This window comes from Carassius carassius, chromosome 7, assembly GCF_963082965.1.
Source record: "Carassius carassius chromosome 7, fCarCar2.1, whole genome shotgun sequence".
NCBI classification, from domain to species: Eukaryota; Metazoa; Chordata; class Actinopteri; order Cypriniformes; family Cyprinidae; genus Carassius; species Carassius carassius.
This window is the reverse complement of record NC_081761.1, coordinates 33,192,793-33,214,665: the sequence shown is the minus strand read 5'-3', so window position 1 is coordinate 33,214,665 and position 21,873 is coordinate 33,192,793. Positions and strand designations below refer to the sequence as shown.

At 35.8% G+C, this 21,873-nt stretch overlaps 1 protein-coding gene across 1 annotated transcript; it reads right to left on the bottom strand.

The window, feature by feature from the left end:
• Positions 1–415: 415 nt before the first annotated feature.
• LOC132143176 (homeobox protein OTX1 A-like) lies at positions 416–4,931 on the bottom strand. The gene is made up of 4 exons (XM_059553321.1): positions 4,536–4,931; positions 2,644–2,761; positions 2,313–2,464; positions 416–1,568 (listed from the first exon to the last, which is right to left on the bottom strand). Exons 2-4 carry the CDS (start codon positions 2,738–2,740, stop codon positions 825–827), a joined length of 993 nt encoding a protein of 330 aa, XP_059409304.1. The 5' UTR covers positions 2,741–2,761; positions 4,536–4,931; the 3' UTR covers positions 416–824.
• Between the last annotated feature and the right edge of the window lie 16,942 nt (positions 4,932–21,873).

Here is a 21,873-nt window from a genome sequence, read left to right as displayed (position 1 = left end):
AGACCACACGCTACCTTGGTGGAAGAATTGGTGTCTTTTATCAAACCATTTAAATGCATCAAACAATTTCAAGCCATATATTACAATAATTTTAAAGTTTAAGGACTTTCAGGCCCTTTTGCATTGTTATACATGGCCTTGAGAGGTTTATTGCTTTATTATATAATGAATTTTATATATGTGCACATATATCCAAATAATTTGTATTCTATATTAATTACCTAAAATCGACAATATCTCACTCAGTTTAGTTGAGGGCCAATAAACTTACATTTTCTTAAACTTAAAAATGAGCTGCAATGGCAAAATCTCAAAATGATTTTCTACAGTGTAAACACATTTTCTACAACTGATATTTTTAGCACACACAAGGCCCATATCACTTAAATCAGAAAGGAAGTAAAAAACAATGAGATTCAATTTTAAGCTTAGATTTATTAAATGAACATGAATGCAAATTAGTTTTTAACATCTCACATGAGCAGTAAGGCATAAGTCAGATTCTCCTCTGTAAAGAAACTCATATAAAATTATTATTGCCTTCATTGTTTCAAACACCACGCGTGTCTCATTTGTTCAGTGCGTTGTGTCAGGAGTGCGACAAATTTGACCCTCGTTTTTTAATCTGTCCATCGAGGGTGACGAAGAACCCGTCACGCTTTTGCAACACACAAGAAACTTTGGTTTCTGAACCCTTGTTCCTGCGGCTCTTCCGCCGAAAAGTGGAAAAAGTTGGCACAAAAGTCACTACTTCTTCCCAGTGGTGTCGAGGAAAAGACTTGCTCCAAAGGAAAAAAAACCAGGTTAACATCAGGGCCAAGCCCTTACAAAACCTGAAAGCGCCAGGCGGCCTGGTCTTTGTAGTCCAAGCAGTCGGCCGCAGCCGAACTGAAGTTCAGTTTCCATGATGAAGCCTGATCTTTGTAATCCAGACAGTCTGCGGAGCTGAAGGACAGCCCAGCGCCGCCGTACCCCTGGTGAGGGTGGTGTCCGCCGGTCTGCCCGATGTGTCCCGACACGCCGGCGGTGCTCAGCTGTGTGTGATGGGCGTGAGGGTGATGGTGGGCGTGGCCAGACATCGGGCCCAAGTAGGATCCACAGTCCATGCCGCCAAAATAAGAGGCAGAATTCGAGGTCGGGTAGCCCTGGGCGTAGCTGGGAGCCTGGTTGTAGGGCATGGGGTACGACGGCACTCCCGTGGTGCCCCCAACACCCGAGATGGCCCTCTGCATGCAGGACGCATTGGCCGGGGGGGAGATGTCTGGGAGCGAGGGCGGAGCAGGAAGCGGCGAGACCGAAGCGGGGCTCCAGATGGATGAAACAGGTGTTGTTCCTGAGGACGAGCTGCTGAGCAGACCCACTGCACTAAGACCAGAGCCTGAGGATGAAGACAAGGAGGATGAGGTGTTACTGGAGACGGTGGGAGGAGTGAAGTGGCCGCTGCTCTCTGACCCCGTTCTCTCGCGGGACGGAGAGGATTTCTTCTTCACTGGACGGATCTTCGAACCGCTGCTGTTGCTGCTTTGCTGCTGCTGACGACACTTTGCCCGTCTGTTCTTAAACCAAACCTGTTGACAAACACGTCACTGGTTATAAATCAGCAAATATTGTCTATAACCTGAAATATTAAGATGTGATCACCTAAAATATCGATTTGAGATCAGATGAGAACAAAATGTTTACTGAACTGAGTTGACACTATTGTCTTTTATAGAGCAATGTTTACAGTTATTAAACTGAATTGAATCAACACTGAATCTGAATTGAGTAATGACACATACTTCACATGAAATTGAACTTTGATACACTGACTTATTGAACTGAAGTGAATCAACATGATTCATCTCAATCCAGATTTAATGTTGATTCAGTTCAGCTCAATAACTGTCAGTGCCTCAAAGTTCATTTTCATCTGAAATATCATTTTCAGACACTATTGCCCCCTTTAGAGCTGCTTTACAGATCAAATTTAACTTATGTAATAATTTATGAACTTTGCAACATTGACAAAGTTATTGAATTAAATTGAAACAACACTAAATTGAGCTGAATAATGATACTAATGACAATAATGACACTAACATAAAATTTTTTTCATGTTTTTGACGGTAACTCTATTATTGGTCTGATTGCTTCTATCGTACTCCTCATTTGTAAGTCACTTTAGATAAAAGTGTCGGCTAAATGATTAAATGTACAATCTGTATTGAACTGTAACGTGCAATCTGTATTGTATAAAGCACTATATAAATAAATGTGACTTGACCAGAATAAAAATTTCTCAGCATTAGAAAGGTGGCACAACAACACACCTGCACTCTTGACTCAGGCAAATTGATTTTCAGAGCGACCTCCTCACGCATGAAAATGTCTGGGTAGCGCGTCTTGGCGAACAGATTCTCTAGTATGTCCAACTGAGTGCGAGTGAACGTTGTTCTCTCTCTTCTCTGTTTACGAGAATTAGCTGCAAGAAGGAAACAACTGAAGTTACTAAATCATGTCTAAAGATTGTTTGAAAAGGCACAGACCCAATTGAAAAAAATTTAGAATTGAAATGCATTGTTTAAAGTTTTTCTTGCGTAGCCTAAAGATTCTACATACATAGACTCTTTAAATGTTATCTTATCAAAGATATGTGCTTACTTGGATATCCCACAGAGGGATGGAGTAGGTCCATGGTTGCCCCACTGAGACCCAGCCCGTTCATGGCATAAGGGCCCTGTTTGAGGTATGACATCATTGTTGAGCTCCAGAGAAACACCTGCAACATTAAAAAATATACCTGCAATATTAGAAATAAATAAAGAACTGATTATTCCTTTTTTTTTAATTGTTCAAAGAGCATGCCAGTGTTAGAAATTGCCAGCAAAATTATAAACTGTATCATAGCCTACATCTTGTCCTATCTCACAATGCAGTGTAATAAATATTTGGATAGGCTAGGCTATATTAAATCCACAGCCCCACTGTAAAAACATGTAAAACGCATGTGAACACTCTGAATATGACTAAGGTCTTGACTTTAATTATCTATTTTTTTTTCACACTCGACTAATCAAGGCCTGCACACTAATTGGCCATTAACACGTCATGCCCTGTTAAGCGTTCCTGACTGACGCGACGCCGCCAAATGTTTGATCTTTTCTTTTGTTTACCAGAACGTTCGAAAGTTGGCGGTACAATCAGGCTATTAACTTAATTAATTGTCGTTTCAATCTAACAAATGATAACAGATAAATATAAACGAACAAGCATATACATATAATTATTTCAAATTATGTATATATACACATATATAATTTGAAATTTTGTAGCTAGGTCTACATTTAACAGTTTATTATTTACACCCAGAATGACTGAGTAGGCTACATTTCGAATGAAGGCCCAAAAAGCGTAAATAGAAATAATTTATTATTAAAGAAGATTCAGTTGTTTTATACTGATCTTTTGGTTTTATTCACGCGGTATTGTTTAAATGTCCTAAAGAAAGAAATCAACAGATAATTAAACAGTTGACTTAATTTTTAAAACGAAATTCGCAACATAGAATCGAATACCTGAATTAAAGCTGAATCGCATGGTTTTCCTGGACAGAAGGCCGCTCTGGATACACTCGAAGCTTATGCGCATTTGGAATTATTTGGGAGGACCAAACTGTGTTTCGTTGCAATTGTTATGAAGCAATAGTACAAATGTATTAAGACAAAAGTTCTGTAAATGACATGTTGCGCTTTTTCTCCGTCGCTCATGCCTATGAATGGCCTCATTAATCCCATGCTGAGGACAGATAACATGGGTCTAAAGACTCCACAATCGAGCTTTAACTATATGTAAATGTCAGTGAGTGTGCAAATTATTCACCATAGCCATTTAGATTAGACCCAGAGGGGACTCCATTTGCAGAAGAAACCTTATCAACTAAATAAACGACAAACTCTCTTTTTTTCTCCGTGCGCTCTTGCTCTGCAAAGTTTGTTAATTACGACTGCAATTGTGAAGTTCTGAAAGACACAAGTAATTCATGCAAAATATAGCCGTAAATGTGCATTCATTTAAAAAATCTACATGAATTAATTTATCCTTGGCTTAATGCAAAATATTTGTCTTTGACCTAAACAATATAATTTACTTTGAATCTTTTTTTTTAATGGATCGATGAATTCAACTTAATGAACAAACTAAAATTACAAAATAAATTAAATTTAACTGCTGTTTTATTTGCACGGAAAAGCACAGTAGTGAAGTTTGTTGCACTTTTACACCATTCTGAAAACTTTAAGCTCAACTTGATCTTGACCAACTAAAATACTAATGTTAATTGCTGCGTTATATTATACAGAACAGCAAAGTGATGCCTAAGTTACAATCTACAGTAGACCTATAAAATATCAAAATATTTACATTTTTTTGTCGAAATGACAGAAATTATAAAAAAAAATGGACATGTGAGAAAAACAAAAAAACAACGCGCAATTCTCCATGTTTAGATTGGTTGCTATTTAAAATTAAAATATATCTGAAATATTTTGCATTACCTTTTATTCTTGGTCTTCTGTGCTCTTTTCTTCTTTCTTTCTTTGAGATCCGTGAACTGAAAATCCACAAAACCAAGAAACTATTTTTGGAGAGCTGTCTGGACTCCAGCTGATGGTTGGAATTGCGAGAAAACAAATTAGCCACAAACTTCACAACAAGTTTCCAATATGGTCACAAAGTCCGCTCGCAGACAATCAGATGCAGTGCCTCAAGAGGCTCGTTGTATGATCCACGCGTGATATTAAGGTGAAAGCCAGTGCTGAGAGATAGAGATTGATCACCTTCTTGATGGCCTGTCCGTCTATGAGCAAAAGACACCTGCGGACCCGCCCTCCATAGCCAATCAAAATACTAGCTTGTCCTTACTGACGACCGCTTTAGCCAATCAGAACGAAGACGCACTCATTAACTCCTCCTTTCGACGTGACGTCATGTAAACCTGCAGCGTGAATGCACGAGTCCCGAGGAGAGGAAACTATTTGAAAACACTTTTAATTCATGCATTTAGTGAGTGTAACACTGAGGTAATGCAAATATATCCTACAAATTATAAGAACACAATTCTTAAATCGATTTACCGTTTGGTCGATTAGAATAGCGTCGTTTTTAGTGACCAAATCCTCTCTGAGCTCTAATTAGCCTATATCAACAAGCATAAAATAACCTGATCCACAGGATTCAAATATGCTAAACGTTTGTTTGGATTTAAAAGTAAGTAGTTATTATAATCATGTTTCAATAAACGATTTTAAACTAGATTTTAAACTAGAAACTTTGAAGCTGGACTGTCATTCGCCTTCTTTAATGGGTAAATTATTTTGTCTGTATTTATTAAGTCATACAAAACTAGGCTGCTACATTTAAGACAATTCATACAAAATTAGTGAATTTAGTTTCAGAATAAAAAGTAGCTAATCGCGATTTCTTGAGAAGCTTAAAAGTCAAAAAGCTGGTGTAAATGTGTGACAAAGCGTCCATGCGATTCTAATAGGCCCTATAAACAAAAGAAAATAAATCAAGAATAGTTATATATTATTGTGTACTTTTAATATCTATTAGGAAAAACAAGCAGAACAAATATTCTGTTTTAAAATCTTAATAGGAATAGGTTAATTAAAATTATTGTTTGCCAAATCAAAGTCGGTTTGGTGTAACCAACATGTAGTTGTATTGTTGTCCACACACACACACACACACACACACACACACACACACACACACACACACACACACACACAAAACATAAAACATACAAATCATAAACAGAGGTGAACCCCTAAAGACCCTTATGACTGTCAATGTCATTAAGTATAAATAAATAAATACATAAATGAATACATTTAAAAAAGTATTATTATTTTATATAACGGTATATACCTTTGTGTATGGCTACAAAGTGTTACATAATGAGCTAAAGTCACAATGAGGCCTTTATACAGACATGAGAATGAAGCCAATCGATAATCAGAAATTATGAGGAGAGTAGTCTATAAATCACACGTTTACTAGTCTATATTCACAAAGATACTTATTTTATTATCAAACTGCTCCAGATCTGGCATAACGTTCGCACACAAAAGAACAACGATGAGATACATTACAACATAAATCAACACAAACTTGGAACAATTTAGCACGCACCAGAAGCTGTTAAAGAGGCTCGTTCCCGTGAAATCAAGATATCTGCTGGCACTAACCTATTGTCCAGGGGTATTTGTGTAATCCCAAAATGCAGTAGAGTTTCCTGAGCAGTATAAACCCGTAAAGCCGCGGGATCAGCCGGCCTGAAGCCAGTGTGTGTGTGTGTGTGTGTGTGTGTGTAGAGAGAGAGTCAGGGTGTGCGCGCAACTGGTCTCTTTGGCAGGCGGATGTCGTATCTCTTGTAAATTGTCGGCGCTTATTAAAACGTTGGTGTATAAATCCCCTGTAAATCCCGTAGTTGTCAGAAAGCACGAGCGCAGTGCGCGCTGATGTCACTCACCGGGGCTTCGGTGAAAGAGGAAGACGCGGGAAAGTTTTACACCTGGATCGCGGAGTTCACGGAGGAGGATCAGCAGGGAGCCGACCGACTTTCCGTGCCTTGTTTTAAAACCATATACATGTAAATAAGAAATATGACATGAGATTTTCGAAAAAAAGAAGTTTTAGATTTATTTTGTATCTGTTTAATCTACTTCTGTGTTCTGGAATGTTTCGAATGATTGCAGTTTTTTTTAAATTGTTAAGTTCTAAGGAAGTCAGTCCTGGTAATAACTTCTGGAGAAGGTAGTCCTGCCGACAATATCTATCGAAAATGACAATAAAACGTGCTTCTGAATCGGAAGGGAAGACAAAATTTTTTTTTTAGTTCCAGCATCTTGTAAGAAAAAATAAATAAATAAAAAAAAATAAATAATAATAATTATATATATATATATATATTAAACAGAAACTCTGAGGTCCCTATTCTCAATTATTAACAAAGATTTGTTTGACTTTAATTTTGATGCAGCCCAGTAATTTAACCTGTAAGTCGTAGGCCTTCAACATTTCACACTTCATTTTAGATTTTAAATCATGTTGTTACTTGTTTTAAAAACTAATTAGGCTATTATATTTATTTATTCAGTTATGCTTCTATATTTTATTTGAGAAACAAAAAAAATCTTTATGTGAAAAAAAAGTAAAAAATGACACTTGATAAATAATAAAATAATGAGCCAAAGCTTAATTCTTCATTCCATGGTAGTTTGGACTGAGGTAACATTACATTTAGTCATTTAGCAGACGTTTTATCCAAAGCAACTTACAAATGAGGACAATGTAACAGTTGCAAATCTGCTGAAGCATGGAACATGCTTTGAAAGGAGAGAGTCTGAAAATGAGATGCATTCAGTTCAGTTGTGTCATAATGCCTTAGGCACAACAAAAATGATTTATGTAGTTTTATATTATTATTATTATTATTATTTTTAACAGCACAAGGATACCTTCAAAAAGTTCTAAACACAAGCATATTTAATAGACCTTTAAAAATTTTACTTTAAGAGAAATGTGCACAACCTAAGCACACCATCAAAAACACCATGTCAGCTTTATAGTGAACGAATGTGGCACAGATGAAGGACAGCAGTGATTAGATATGAGAGCTCACTAACTGATCTAAGATTTTGTTCAGGGGGAAGTTAAACTGGTAGCTGTTGCCAGCTTCAGTGAGGAGAAAGCACAAACCACCTGCAGCTTTCAGCTGATCTCAGTTCAGAGTTTGCATTTTAAATCCAGATAATGTTAATGATCAGAAACAGAAAGCCAGAGCCCAGATTAGAACCATAACCTGAGACACACACAGGCCCTCGACACTTAACCTGAATACATTATTCAGGGACTAATAATAGGTTCTCTGAGTTGTGTTACATTGCAAACTCAGTACAGCGTGGTGTAATAATTCACAAGGAAGTGCATGTTCATTGTGTAATTCAATAAGCACCAGGTATTAAAAATGAACAGGTATTCCAGCTTTTCATTCCTGTTTTTCAGGGTTCACATAAACCAACGCTTTTATGTGACCTTTCCAGTTGTCCAAGATAATAAATAAAAAAAATCAGAAAGTGATTTATGTATAAAAAAAATCCCTGACCTTCAGAATTCAATTATTTATTTATTGCTTTTTAATTTAATTTCAGTTTAAGTTTTGGTAATTTTGTTGTGTGTTTTTGTCACGCTGTCTGGTCTCTGTTTCCCTGAGTCTCCACTAGTGGTCTCACTTCCCTATAGGCACCTCACCGGCACTACAATTCCCACAAAGCCTTGTCCCTTCATCACAGTAATTGCACTCCTGTTAATTGCACTCAGGTGTCTTCACTTGTTAGTCATTATCCTCCCTATATTAACCAGTCCTTTTCTGTTTGTCTGCATGGAGTCCTTTCTTTCCGTCACCCAGTTTCCTCGCCTTCCGAGTTCCTATTCCTTTAAAGTAAGATCTCTTACTTTATTGGATCTCTTGTCTCCTGTGTTTCCCTGGACCTCCGATCGTAACAGTTTTGTCACTTGTATTAGTCTATATAGGTTTTTTATGTATTTTTATTTATTTAATTTAGGTTTAATTTTAACACTTTAAGCTAAACAAAATGAAACTAAGAAATTTCGACTTAATTGGCAACCAGCTGAAAGCAAATTTTTTTATATTTTATTTCAGTTAACATTTTTGTTTCAAGTAACAGAAATGTTTTATTTTCATGGTTTTGGTTTTAGTTTTTGCTAATGATAACCCTGGTGACGTCACTTAATGATGGAGGGGAAAAGCCAAACACTCACTGTGAGTGTGGACATGAAGGTAATGGAGAGGAGGGGAGAGCAGGGGAGTGTGGAGCTGTCAATCACAGCACGGGGGTCCCGCCCCCCTCATTAGAAGGGTAAATAGAAGGGAGGAGTGATGAGAGATGGACTGAGAGAAACAAGACTCAGGAGGAGAAACCAGATGCACAGCTTAAACACACACACACACTCATACAGTGACACACTACACCACAACACTTCAAACAGCAAAATACAGCAACATATTCCAATTACAAATGTTACCAGGACAATTAGTGTGCTTCTTTTCCATTTGAGAGGATCGTAGCTGTAATATAACATCCAAAATATTTACATAAAAGTCCATATGACTTGCCTGTTCTATACTGAGTCATAATGTCTTTGAGAAATTTAAGTTGTTATTCAATGAAAAAATAAATAAATAATAATAACTTTAAAAGATTTTTTATCCAAAAATGAAAATTCTTTGACTCACCCAAAGTCTGTTCCAAACTTTTTTATTTTGTGACACATAAAAGAAGATATTTTGAAGAATGTTTGAGACCAAACAATGTCAGTTACCATTGCTTTCAATTTTATGGATAGAAATTACAGTGGAAGTCAATGGGAACCAAAACTTGTGTGCTTATCAATGTTCTTCATATATTTATTTATTTGATAGATATTTTAAATAATATTGGTTATCAGTTTTGGTTACCGTTAACAGAAATTACAATGGGTGTCAATGGGAACCAAAACTGCTTGGTTACCAACATTTTTCTAAATATCTATAAAACAAATACATAATATGAAGATGAAGAATTCTGGTAATCGGACAGTTCATAATCAAACAGTTTTGGTTCCCATTGACTTCCATTGTATGGACAGAAATTATAATGGCAGTCAATGGGAACCAAAACTGTTTGGTTACCAACATTCTTCATATATTGATTAATTTTATCGTATTTTTTTATATAATGTTGGTAACCAAACAGTTTTGGTTCCCATTGACTTCCATTATAGTTTTTGTCTATATAACAGCCAAGCCAGTGGGAACCAAAACTGTTTGTTACCAACATCAATCAAAATATCCTCTTTCATGTTCCACATAAGAAAGTACATGTACATTTTTTTTATGAACTATCACTTTAAATTTCAATCTGTTCCTCACACAAACCATATGACTTCAGAGCTGCATAAACATTTCTCCACAGTCTACAGGTTTTTTAATAGACATCAAGGTGAGTAAACAATGACAATTTAATTCCTGCCTGAGCTGTTCCTTTTCAAGCCGACTTCATTTCTGTCATTCCAGCTCTTCTTCCTAAATATAGTCTCAGCATTTCAACAAAATCTCAAAAGCTGCTTTCAAACATGAGAGGTTCATCTTAACAAGAAGAGCACATGATTTAGCTGCCAACAGATGGAAGAGTGCCTTTCGCTTCCTTCAGGTCTGTCTTTCTTGGCTTGCAGAGACTCACGTTATAACTTGCATGGCTGCCATAATCTTTCTCTCTCTCTCTTGGTCTAACAATGCGGTTCACTGGTTACCATGTGAAGCTCACACAGCCTCACAAGAATGTGCAGGTTCAGATCCTCATGACCCGCCCCACAGAAACCTGAGAGAAAACAAAAAAGAGTGGGATTAAGAGCTGCCTGCAGGACCCAACGAAGGAGCGGAGAAGAGAGGAGAGACTCCAAAACTGCTCTATTGATAGACAGTCTCAAACCTAGCTTCCAGTGAGAGGAAAATGCCATCAGTTGTAGTACTAATGTGCTTCTAAAGCAGAAATAAAAGAATACTGTTAAAGTTTAGCCGCTTTGATGTTGTCATGACACTGAGCACGAATCTTGTTTTCTATTGGCACTTGCGTTTGTGCAGTGTAAAAAGGCAGCTATAAATGCTTATACAGATGCCAGGCAGAGGAAACCAATGAAGTGTCAGAGTTAGTATCAGTGTTATTATTAGTATAGATGCTATTATAGGTTTTTTTTTTCGTTTCAATTTGAGTAATCTTCTTGTGTGCTTTTATTTAAAATGTCAACACTGTAAAAAAGAAAAAAAAAATTCCATAACATAACAGAAAAAGTACTGGTAGCTCATTATATAGTTTGAGTGTCATTTATTTTGCGAATATTTCTGTTAACACTAAAACACAAAACAATGCAGTGTAAAATTCAAGACACTGTTAAAACACCTATAAAAAAAGTTTCATTTTATTTCTTATTTAATATAATATCTTTTTATTTTTATTTCTTTATTTTAAAAAAATGTAAAGAATGTTTGTCTGTCTTATAAAATAATGATGCAATTGTCATCCTTCATCCCACGGTAGTTTTTTATTATTATTATTTTATTTTATTCTTTAAAATTCTACTAAAATAACAGTAAAGGATTTTAGATTTTTGTAAGTGTATATGTTGCCAATAATATAATGATATATGGAAATAGCAGACATGGAAAAATCATATTGTACTGAAATGTAAACACACTAAACAGTAAAACATTAAGAGGAATTTACTTTAAGCCATTTCTACCGCTGACACATTTGCAGTGAATTTTGAGTCGTCTAACTGGTCACTTTGTACCCATATTCAGAAACGTGAGCAAACAGCAGTCACTTCCTGCTCGTAAGCACCTAGTTAATCTCTGTTTCATAATCTCATTACTTAATATCACACCAGCAGATTATGGCAGCCAATCTCCTAATTACCATGTGCATTAAAGTGAATTGAAAAAGTTAAGCCATCCAGTCATCAAACTAATTACAATCTATTGATTATGGATCTGAATCTTTATCTCGAGCTCAGTGGATTCACCATGGCAACTGACGCGGTGCTGGCAGGTCGCCATACAAATGTCAGAATCGATCAGATGGAAACTGACTATGTAAAAAGGCTGCGGGACATATGGACGAAGCCCCTGGAATAATGCTTTTGTACAGAATCTAAAGAGCCATTCCTGCCCCTCTACTGCTGCTCATAATCAGCGGCCAATGTGTTTTGGCTTGGTTAAGCCGGTTATTGTCACTGAAACATATGACAAATTCAGATAACAAAGACTGTCATTTATGCAATCAGTGTTTTGTTCTCTGCATTTTTAAAAATCCTTTAGTGTCCCAAGGCAATTATCCCTCAAGAACCACTGATAAACCAACTGCAAAATGACAAAAACATTCAGACAAATATATCATTAAAAATACATATGGATAAATATAGGCAAACAGATAAATGATAAATCACAAACAATATTCATAAATCACAATGAGACATTTGTGTACTTGGTAACCTGAATTATAAATATATAACAACGAGTGACATACTGATATATATTAATCAATATTATTAATTGTATTCATCTCCAAACAACCCCACACTTATATATATATATATATATATATATATATATATATATATATATATAGTTGGATTTTTGGGGAGTTTTGAGCTAATATTGTGATGATAAATGACAGAAAAATAATATAATGATGTATATAAGTCTGAATATATTAAATGTTATATATAAATATTATTAAAAATATACACTTTTGTTGTTATTATATATTATATATTATTTTGTTGTATGTATTATATAAATTTTTTTAACAGAATATATGAAGCATCAACATCAAAATCTAAAAATAAATAAATAAATCCAAATCTACCATTTTACTAAGAAAAAAATGCAAATAGTAGTTGTACTAAACAGTACACAAGTAAACAAAAAGTAAATAAAAATGTAAACAACATAAAGACAAAAATTCTTATTGTGTAAAACTTGTGACTTGTTTCATATTTGACTACTTGACACACATGGACATTTCCCAACACATTGATGCATGCATACTTGTGCATGCATACACACACACAAACACACACACTTATCCATATGTAAAATTACTTCATACTTACCTACATGCAGACAGATAATAGAACCGTCCTGCTTTATCATAAATGAACATTTATTATAAAAAAAAGAAGAAAAAGATTTGACTAGCAGTTGCATATTTTCCTGGCAGGCAGCGACTATTAAACCTGACTTAATCCAAACAATCGCAAACATCCAGAACCTTTTTGGTTCATTTTTGTAACATGTCTCGATGGCTTACCTCCTTTTGTGAAAGGCATATATTACAGGCATACGACTTTCACTTAATCTGCAAAGCTCTCGAAAGCTCCTTAAAAAATCTCCCTCTAAAACTTCAGCGCTTTTGTGCGTCTGTTTTATTGCGCTTCACCCTGTTTGCTTTAGATAACAAATCTGCTGCTCACCCTCAGGGTAAAGGGAGCATTACAAATTAATCCCAGCTTTAATAAGTCCAGACTAAGCCCAAGTTTTCCCTCTGTAATAAAGAGAGAGAAGGAAAGAGAGGGTAGGTCAGTGGGGAAGATGAAAAGGAAGAAGGGAAAGAAATATATTAAAGCCTGTGATCACAGCCGGCTTTTCTTGTTTGTCATCCTCTCTTTTTTTATCTAATCCTTTGCTCTGTAATCCAATTTGTCTATCGGAGTTTCGTCAGGGCCTCAACCTGCCCCATCCACCTTTAAAAAGTTTGTGTGTTTCCTCTAAAATGATATTTCCTCTTCCTACTTCCATGAAGGGATCCAGTTTGAACCTAGAACACACAATCATATTGACACAATTATTTCTGTTTATTTGTATTTATGTACACAGCCATAAAACCTCAATGCACAAATGATGAATTTTAGTTTTGTTGACTCTGACTTTAAAATTCAATGCTTTATAATAACATAATTAAAATGGTCTAACAGTTTTCGTGAGGATTTGTGTTTCTGGAGGAGTGGGAAGGCCTTGTGATTCAACATAACGTTTGTGGTTTGCTCTCAGATGTGTGAGAGAGGATTAAAGATCTTGATTTAATTACTGTGAGAGGATGAGTGCTCAAGCACACTAACTTAAGAGCCACGCTCTCTGACAAACGAGTGGAGAGGAGGAAACCACAGAAAAATCTGGATTATTAATTATGTTTCCTTTATCAGGGGTTTTCAAAATGAGGTTCAAAAGATAATAAAACAACATGATGGGATGACTGAATGGTGAATAGAGGAAATTGAATAGAAAGAATTAAGGATGGATGGATGGAATTTTAGATGGAATGGTAGCGGTTGGTTTAAACTGAAGATATACTGTATTAAATATAAGACAATAATCAAACAGATAAAGTATGTGAATTTAACAAACTAATCAATGCAATTATATCAAATAATGTGAAAACTATAAAATATATGCAAAAAATATAAATGCAAAATATTGCAATGGCTTCATACAACTTCATACAAGTTGCACTTCGCGTATCTATGATATCAGAACATGAGGACGTGATTCCATCAGAATTTTCTACAGCCTGTCAAGGTACAACTGTGGAAACCACTCAGATGCTCCCTCCAGTGCACCAGAGTATGGAGATTTACCCTTATTAGATGATAATTATGATTATGTTCAAGATGGACATGCACATTTCTATCATAGCCCTCCTCTGAGAAAACCTAGCGATACGTTTTTTCAATCTCATTGGAAATGATCAGTGTTGGGGGTAACGCATTATAAGTAACATGCATAACCCATTCAGATTACTTTTTTGATGTTACAAGTAAAGTAATGTGTTACAAGTAACATGCATTACCTAATCAGATTACTTTTGATCTAACAAGTAATTAACTACAAGTAATGTGCATTACCTAATCAGATTACTTTTGATCTAACAAGTAATTAACTACAAGTAATGTGCATTACCTAATCAGATTACTTTTTGATGTAACGAGTAAAGAAACGCATTACAAGTAACATGCATTACGTAATCAGATTACTTTTTGATGTTATGAGTAAAAAAACGCATTACAATAACGCACATTACATAATCAGATTACTTTTTGATGTTATGAGAAAGGAAACGCATTACAAGTAACATGCATTACGTAATCAGATTACTTTTTGATGTTATTAGTAAAAAAACGCATTACAATAACATGCATTATAAAATCAGATTACTTTTTGATGTTATTAGTAAAAAAAACGCATTACAATAACATGCATTATAAAATCAGATTACTTTTTGATCTAACAAGTAAAGTAATGCATTACAAGTGTCATACATTATGTAATCACATGACTTTTTTCGATGTCAATGAAAATTACATTCTAATAATACAAATACATTTATTTACAGTAGAAAAAGTCAATGCATATTACATTTTTAAGTTTTAAATTTCAAAAACAATATTCACATTATAATTATGAATTGTAGCTGAAATATAGCCATTGCATGCATGACGTCCACTACAGTGGACATGTGATTAATCAGAGTTTTCTCTCAATCTAAAATCAAAACTTGGAAAATTTTACTGTGATATGACTCATTAGATATTGCTTTATGCTGGAATATTTTTTTTTTTACCTACAAGAGTCTCCTAGGATAGAAGGAATGGGTGGATATTCTGGAGCAACTTGGCATGTCTGACTGACCCTTGGCCATCTTGGTTTGGAGGGGGAAAAAATCGAAACACAAAGGCTTGCCACTTGGTTGCAATTTATAGGATGATGCACCAGGGTCCAATGAAGAGATTGATGTGTAACTTTGCCATAAAAACCCGTGCAAATTCAAGAAAATGCTTTTTTAATAGCTGTCCACTGTAGTGACCACTATGCGTGAAAGGGTTAAATGAATGGATGGATGGATGTAATTTTAGACAGAATGGTGGATAAACAGAGCGGTGGATGGATAGAATTGTAAATAGAATTGTAGATTGATAGAATTATGGATACATGGATGGAAGGATGTTGAACGAATGGATGGATTGATGGATAGATGGAATTTTAGATGGAATGGTAGATAAATAGAATGATGGATATAATTTTAGACAGAAGGGTAGATACACAGAATGGTTGGATAGAATTGTATATGGAATTATAAATGGATGGAATTTTAGATAGATAAAATGATGGATGATGGATGGGTGGATAGATGAATGTTAAATGAATGGATTTTGAATGAATAGATGGATGTATTGAAGATTGATTTTATTGATTTAGATAGCATGGTGGATAAACAGAGTGGTCAATGGATGGAATTGTAGAGAGATAGAATTATGGATGCATGGTTAGGTGGATGAAAGGATGTTGAATGAATGGATGAATGAATGAATGAATGAATGGATGGATGTTGAACAAATGGATGAATATATAGATGGAATTTTAGATGGAATGGTCGGTAAATAGAATGATGGAGTTGTATTTAGAATTATGGATGGATGGATAGATAGATTCTTGCATTATTGCATCATTGTTATAAGATTCAACAACAGCATTACAACAAATGAAGGCTTCAGTAACGGAGCAATTCAATCTTCCAAGGAAGGAGTCTCTCTCTCTCTCACACGCACATGCACACACACACACACACACACACATGCACACACACACACACATGCACACACACACACACACACACACACACACACACACACACACACACACACACACACACACACACACACACACACACACACACACACACACACACACAAACACACACACACACACACACAGAATGACAAACCCAGCCTGAGCTCCCTCTGTCTCTGTGTCTCTGTCTCTGCTCAGGAGGTTACAGACCGAACATAGCGGAATAACAGATCCTCATAATCTCATGACAAAAGCTAAAAGGTGTCCTCCTGTTCAGTGTATGATACGCGCAGCCTCCTGCAGCTCTGGCTCTCTGTATCAGAGCTCTCAAAGACATTGGGACGGGAGCAACGGGGGACAGGGAGCTCTCATCTCTGTCTTCCTCGCTTCCCTCAAAGAGCTTGATGCTTCAGATATCGCCGAGCTGCTCGCGAGGGAGTCCTCGTGTCTGAGGGGCTCCAATCTGCCTTCATTTTCAGAGCCAAAGCTTATAACACACTTGTAGATCTATTCGTGAGTGTGTAATGTCACTGCCTTTCATGTGAAGTACGTCATTTCAGAGGGGGAAAAAAAGAAAAGATGCTTTTCGCACTCTTTTTCTGATCTAAGATTGAGATTGTGGAGGTGAAAAAGCTGTGATTCATATCCAGGTGTTATCACAGTAAATAGACAGTATAGCGATTATCTCAATGTTTTGATTTTTTTGCACCCTCAGATTCCAGATTTTCAAATAGTTGTATCTCGGAAAAATATTGTCCCATCCTAACAAACCTTATATCAATGGAAGGCTTATTTGTTCAGCTTTCAGATCATTAATGAATCTTATGACTGGTTTTGTGGTCCAGGGTCACAAATAATATTGTCATAGTAACATATAGAGGAAAATATAGGAAAGAGTAAGCGACAAGCTAAAGGGTCAAGTCTTCAGCAGGGACAGAAGAGAAAGCTGAACTGACAAATGAATGTCAAACTATTCACCTTTTACAAGAACCAGCACTGACATCCTATGTTATATTTGGCTTCTAGCTGATGCACAGGCTTTAAAAGGATAGTCCTTTATTTGAAATTTAGGAGGTTTGGTAGCACCAGTCTCCACTTGGGAAAGAGAATTGGCATTCTATGGAAGAAAGACAGTCATATGGTTTGGAACAACATGAGGAGGGTAGATTTATAAAACCACTAAAAATCCTGATAAAACTCACTAACGTTTTTCTAATTGGCCTTTCCTTTCCACGCTCACGTGCCAACTCCAAAAAGAGCAACATTTCACATCTAATTACCCAAAGCTTCTTCTTAACATGTTCTTAATCTCTAGAGAGAGAAAATATTATACAAACAACAATAAAGGGATCTGCGCTTCTCCGCAGCCGTCGCCAGGCGAGCCGTTTCTCGCCTGCTAAAAAGACAAACCCTGACCAGCACCAGATGTTACTGGACCGGGCCACATTGAGCGCAGTCAAAAGCGGCCGAGAAGCGAGGGAGTGAATAAATTAATCACTGGCTTTTCTCTCTGTTTGATGGAATTAAGCTCACTCGCTTCTCAACGATCGGCCTTGCTGTGTGAATGTCCATGCGTTTAACATTTTTTTCGCTCTCTTTTTTACTGGCACCCCCTCCACGCTCGCTCTCTCTCTGTCTCCTTTCCTGATGGGAAGCAGGAGGCCACCCAGAGGAGATGAAGAACAGAAAGAGAGAGAGAGGGAGAGGTAATCCCTCCGTTGTGTAGGGGTGCGGGCCCCTGTCCTTTACCCCCACATTATCCTCTAAAAAATCCTTTCTGCATCCCCCTTCTCTCTCTCCTAGTGTGTCTGCATTTACATACAGCAACAATATGTGTTGCACAGGACTGATTAGTTGTAGGGGGAGGTGTTTGGTGTAAGTGTGTGTGTGTGTGTGTGTGTGTGTGTTAGCATTGGGAATCGAAAACTGGTTCAGGAACTAATGATTTATGTGACATTCAGTTATTTTTGTAACCAAATGGTTTCGATTCCCATTGACTTCCATGGACAAAAAAGTCTTTGGAAGTCAATGGGGACTGCAGCCGTTTGGTTACCATCATTCTTCAAAATATCTTCAGCCAATGAAAGAAAGTCCGTCATTCTGGTTTGGAATGAAAATCAATGATCAGAACAGAATTTTCGTTTTTGGGTAAATGGACCCTCTTATTGGTTTCTTGAATCATTTTGAGTTGTGGTTGTGAGATTGCAGTCTTAAGACGTATTCACTCGGACAGCAGTGGAGGGTGAACAGAAGTCACGTTTATGCAAATGAGCAGTGATAGCCTAAAAACAACAACAACAAAACAGTAGCATTGAATATGAAGAGCAAATCATGAACGAAAGACTTTAAAGAATCGATTGAAAATTACCTCATTAACTGCATCAGTCAGAGTGGTTCTCAACTAATTCACAGCTATTTTCTTTTGTCATCTCTTACTTGAAAATGAACCAGAAATGTTACTGTTATCTGATTAATTAGTGTAGGTAGAATACATTTTGTCAATAAAAAGAAAAAAATGAAAATATGTTTAAAACTATTAGGTAAGTTAATGTGTGTGTGTTTGTAATTATGGGGTAATGTTACACTGCACTGATTTGTTCTAACACTAATTGTTGAGGTGGAGTCTAAATCTGACACACACACACACACACACACACACACACACACACACACACACACACACACACACACACACTTTATTTAATGAATTAAATAAGCTAAGACCATTAACTACAGTTGACTCAGGGGTACAGGGAATCTCCAGAGACCCATGTGGACATTTTGCTCTGCTAAATCCTATCGGGTTGTAGTAGGATGAGAACATCTCTCTGGGACTACCAATTAAATAGATTCATGTACTGTCATTCAAAGTCCTATCTATTTAAAAAAGTTAAAAAAAAAAAATCCTTGTTTTGCTCTTAACAAACACCATTTTCTCAGTCCCATCAGGACATTCTCATGTCAATCAGCATCCCATCTGAGTGGACGTCCCTCAAAACACAAAACAAACACAACAGCCACTAAAGAAAACAAGAGCGCTGAAGTTTGAAGAGTCTGTCTTTATCAGGCGGCAGGTAAGAGCGTCTGCGCCCGTGAATGGACCTCTAATTAGCTGCATATCTAACATGGAGAGCTCTGTGGAGTTAATGACGCTCCTTTTAGGACAGAGCCTTTGGCTAAGGCTTCAGTTTCTTCGGGATATCCTGAGTGTTTGTTTATCTGATGCTGAGGTGGGTGGGAGAAGGAGGGAATGTGGAAGAGAGAGAAAAACACTTATGAAGTTAGAAAGTATTGGATAGAAAGTTAAACAGTATTGGGAGTAATAGTGTTGAGGAAGCTATTTTGAACCTATAGTTTGCAAACTATTCATAATCAAAGTAGACAACAAATATATTGAAGCTATTTAGGGAGTCAACATCTTTTAAAATACATTAAAAATACATCTTATTTATTTTTATAATCAGAGCAGTAGATTATATATCTTGCATAAAAACAACAATGAGTGAATTTGCATCCTATTAAAACTAGAATATATTCAAATGCATTAGTCAAAAACCATAATCAACACTGTAAATGCAAAGACTACAGTGATTCAAATCAGTTTTCAATGAATGAATCATTCAAACAAAAAGATTCATATAAATAATTATATTTATCAACACTACTGAAAATGTTATTGTTACTTTATATACCATGGTACTGAATGCTTACAATATTAATTTACCATGGTATTAAAAATACTGTATTATTACCATGGTACAAAACATTATACTAATTAGATTTTTTAACAGTTTTAGGTTACATATTTGTTTATTTATTTTTGTGCAAGATAAATAGACAACCGCTCTTATTGTAAAACAAAACAAAAACATTATTGCAGTAAATGTCCAAAAATACATGGCATAACCTCAATAACACATAAAAAAAGTTTTGTTGCAAGAATAAGAAGCAACAGTATGAACAGAGTCAAAGTTGCAAGGTTTATTTTGCAATAACGACTGTAAATTATGTCACTTATAAACTGATACAAAATATTGATTTGAACTGAAATTATTAAATAAGAAGCAAGAAACTATGGAGTAATTTGTGAGGCATGAAAATAACATCAAAACATGATTTTATTGAGGTAAATGTCCAAACAAACATGGCTTCACCACAATAACGCAAGAAAAAAAACATAATAATACAACAGTACTTCTTGTTGTAGGAATAAGTACCAACAAAAAATTAGTACCAAAAAAAGGGTTTTATGTTTGGATAACGACGTACTTTATCTCACTTACATAAATGTATATAAAATATTTATTTGAACTGAAATATTTAAAAGGAAAGAAAGGAAAGGGAGTGATAAGAGAGGCAAGAAACTAGCACATTTATATAATTTTGTGTCACTTTAGAAAAACATGCCAAGACTGACCAATCAGAATTGAGTATTCATTGAGGCGTGTAATAAATATACATATTTTCTCAAGCTAATTTAGTATGTTATAGTGCCATTCATCTTATCAGATGAACGGCAAATCCAAGTGAGCATCCTGCGAGTCGGATCAGCTGGACGGTGACTGTGCTGAGTAAGAACATACTCTCTGCTAATGAATGCATGTTTGCCCCCAGAAGCACACCTCCCTCCCCCTGCGCTCTGACCACCTGCCCCTGCCTTCTTTATCTCCAGATTTCCAGACAATGCCCAAGGGATCCTGATGCCTAATCCTCTCCATCCCTCATCCCTCCCCCCATCTCTTTTCCTAACACCCCCCCATTTACCCAGACTCCCCCGCATTTTGAAGACAACGTTTGGGCATGTGATGCCAAGAATTGACTAAAATGGCATGACAACAATAATTATGATGCAGATGCAGAAGAGGTAATGAAGCAACATGAGGCTTGAAATGTTATCAACTCTGGAGTCTGAGTTTGCTATGGTTGGGAATTTAGCTCTCCATTTCCTCAGAAATATTGGGATTAATGATTTATGATAATCACTTCTGTTAAATGTTAAATGAATTGTAAAAGAAGACTCAAAAACAGTGAATTAGACTAATGAATTGCTGAATCAATCAAAACGGTTCTTAACACTGCTAAACCTCAGTAATTGCTGACTGATTGTTCATGATAATGTTTAATTAAAGGTAAACAATTTGTTTTAGTAAATGATACTTTTGTTTTAAAAAAAAGTTAGTATTCCTGTTAGTTATCTTAGTTAACTATTCACAAAGTTACTAAAACAAAGTTGCTCACTGCATTAAAGCTGTTTAAGAGTCAATGACATTTTAAATACATCAACTACTGTTCAAAAGTTTAGGATCGGTAAGATTTTTAAATGTTTAAAATAATAATAATAATAATAATTAAAGCTGCATTTATTTGATTTAAAATACAGCAAAAACTGTAAATTATTAATTTGGAACGTATTTATCTGGAAAAAAAGTATGATAATGAATATTTATAATATATAAAATGTATAATATGTATAACTGATTTAAAAACCTTGTAATTAACCACATTTAGATATTTCACATAAAAAAACAAACACAGAGATTGAATTTGGAAGAAAACCGAATCATTCCAGAATCAGAACCAGAATCATTCCAGAAACCCAAGCATACAGTTTGTTTTCAAATTTAAAGAAACACGATAATTCT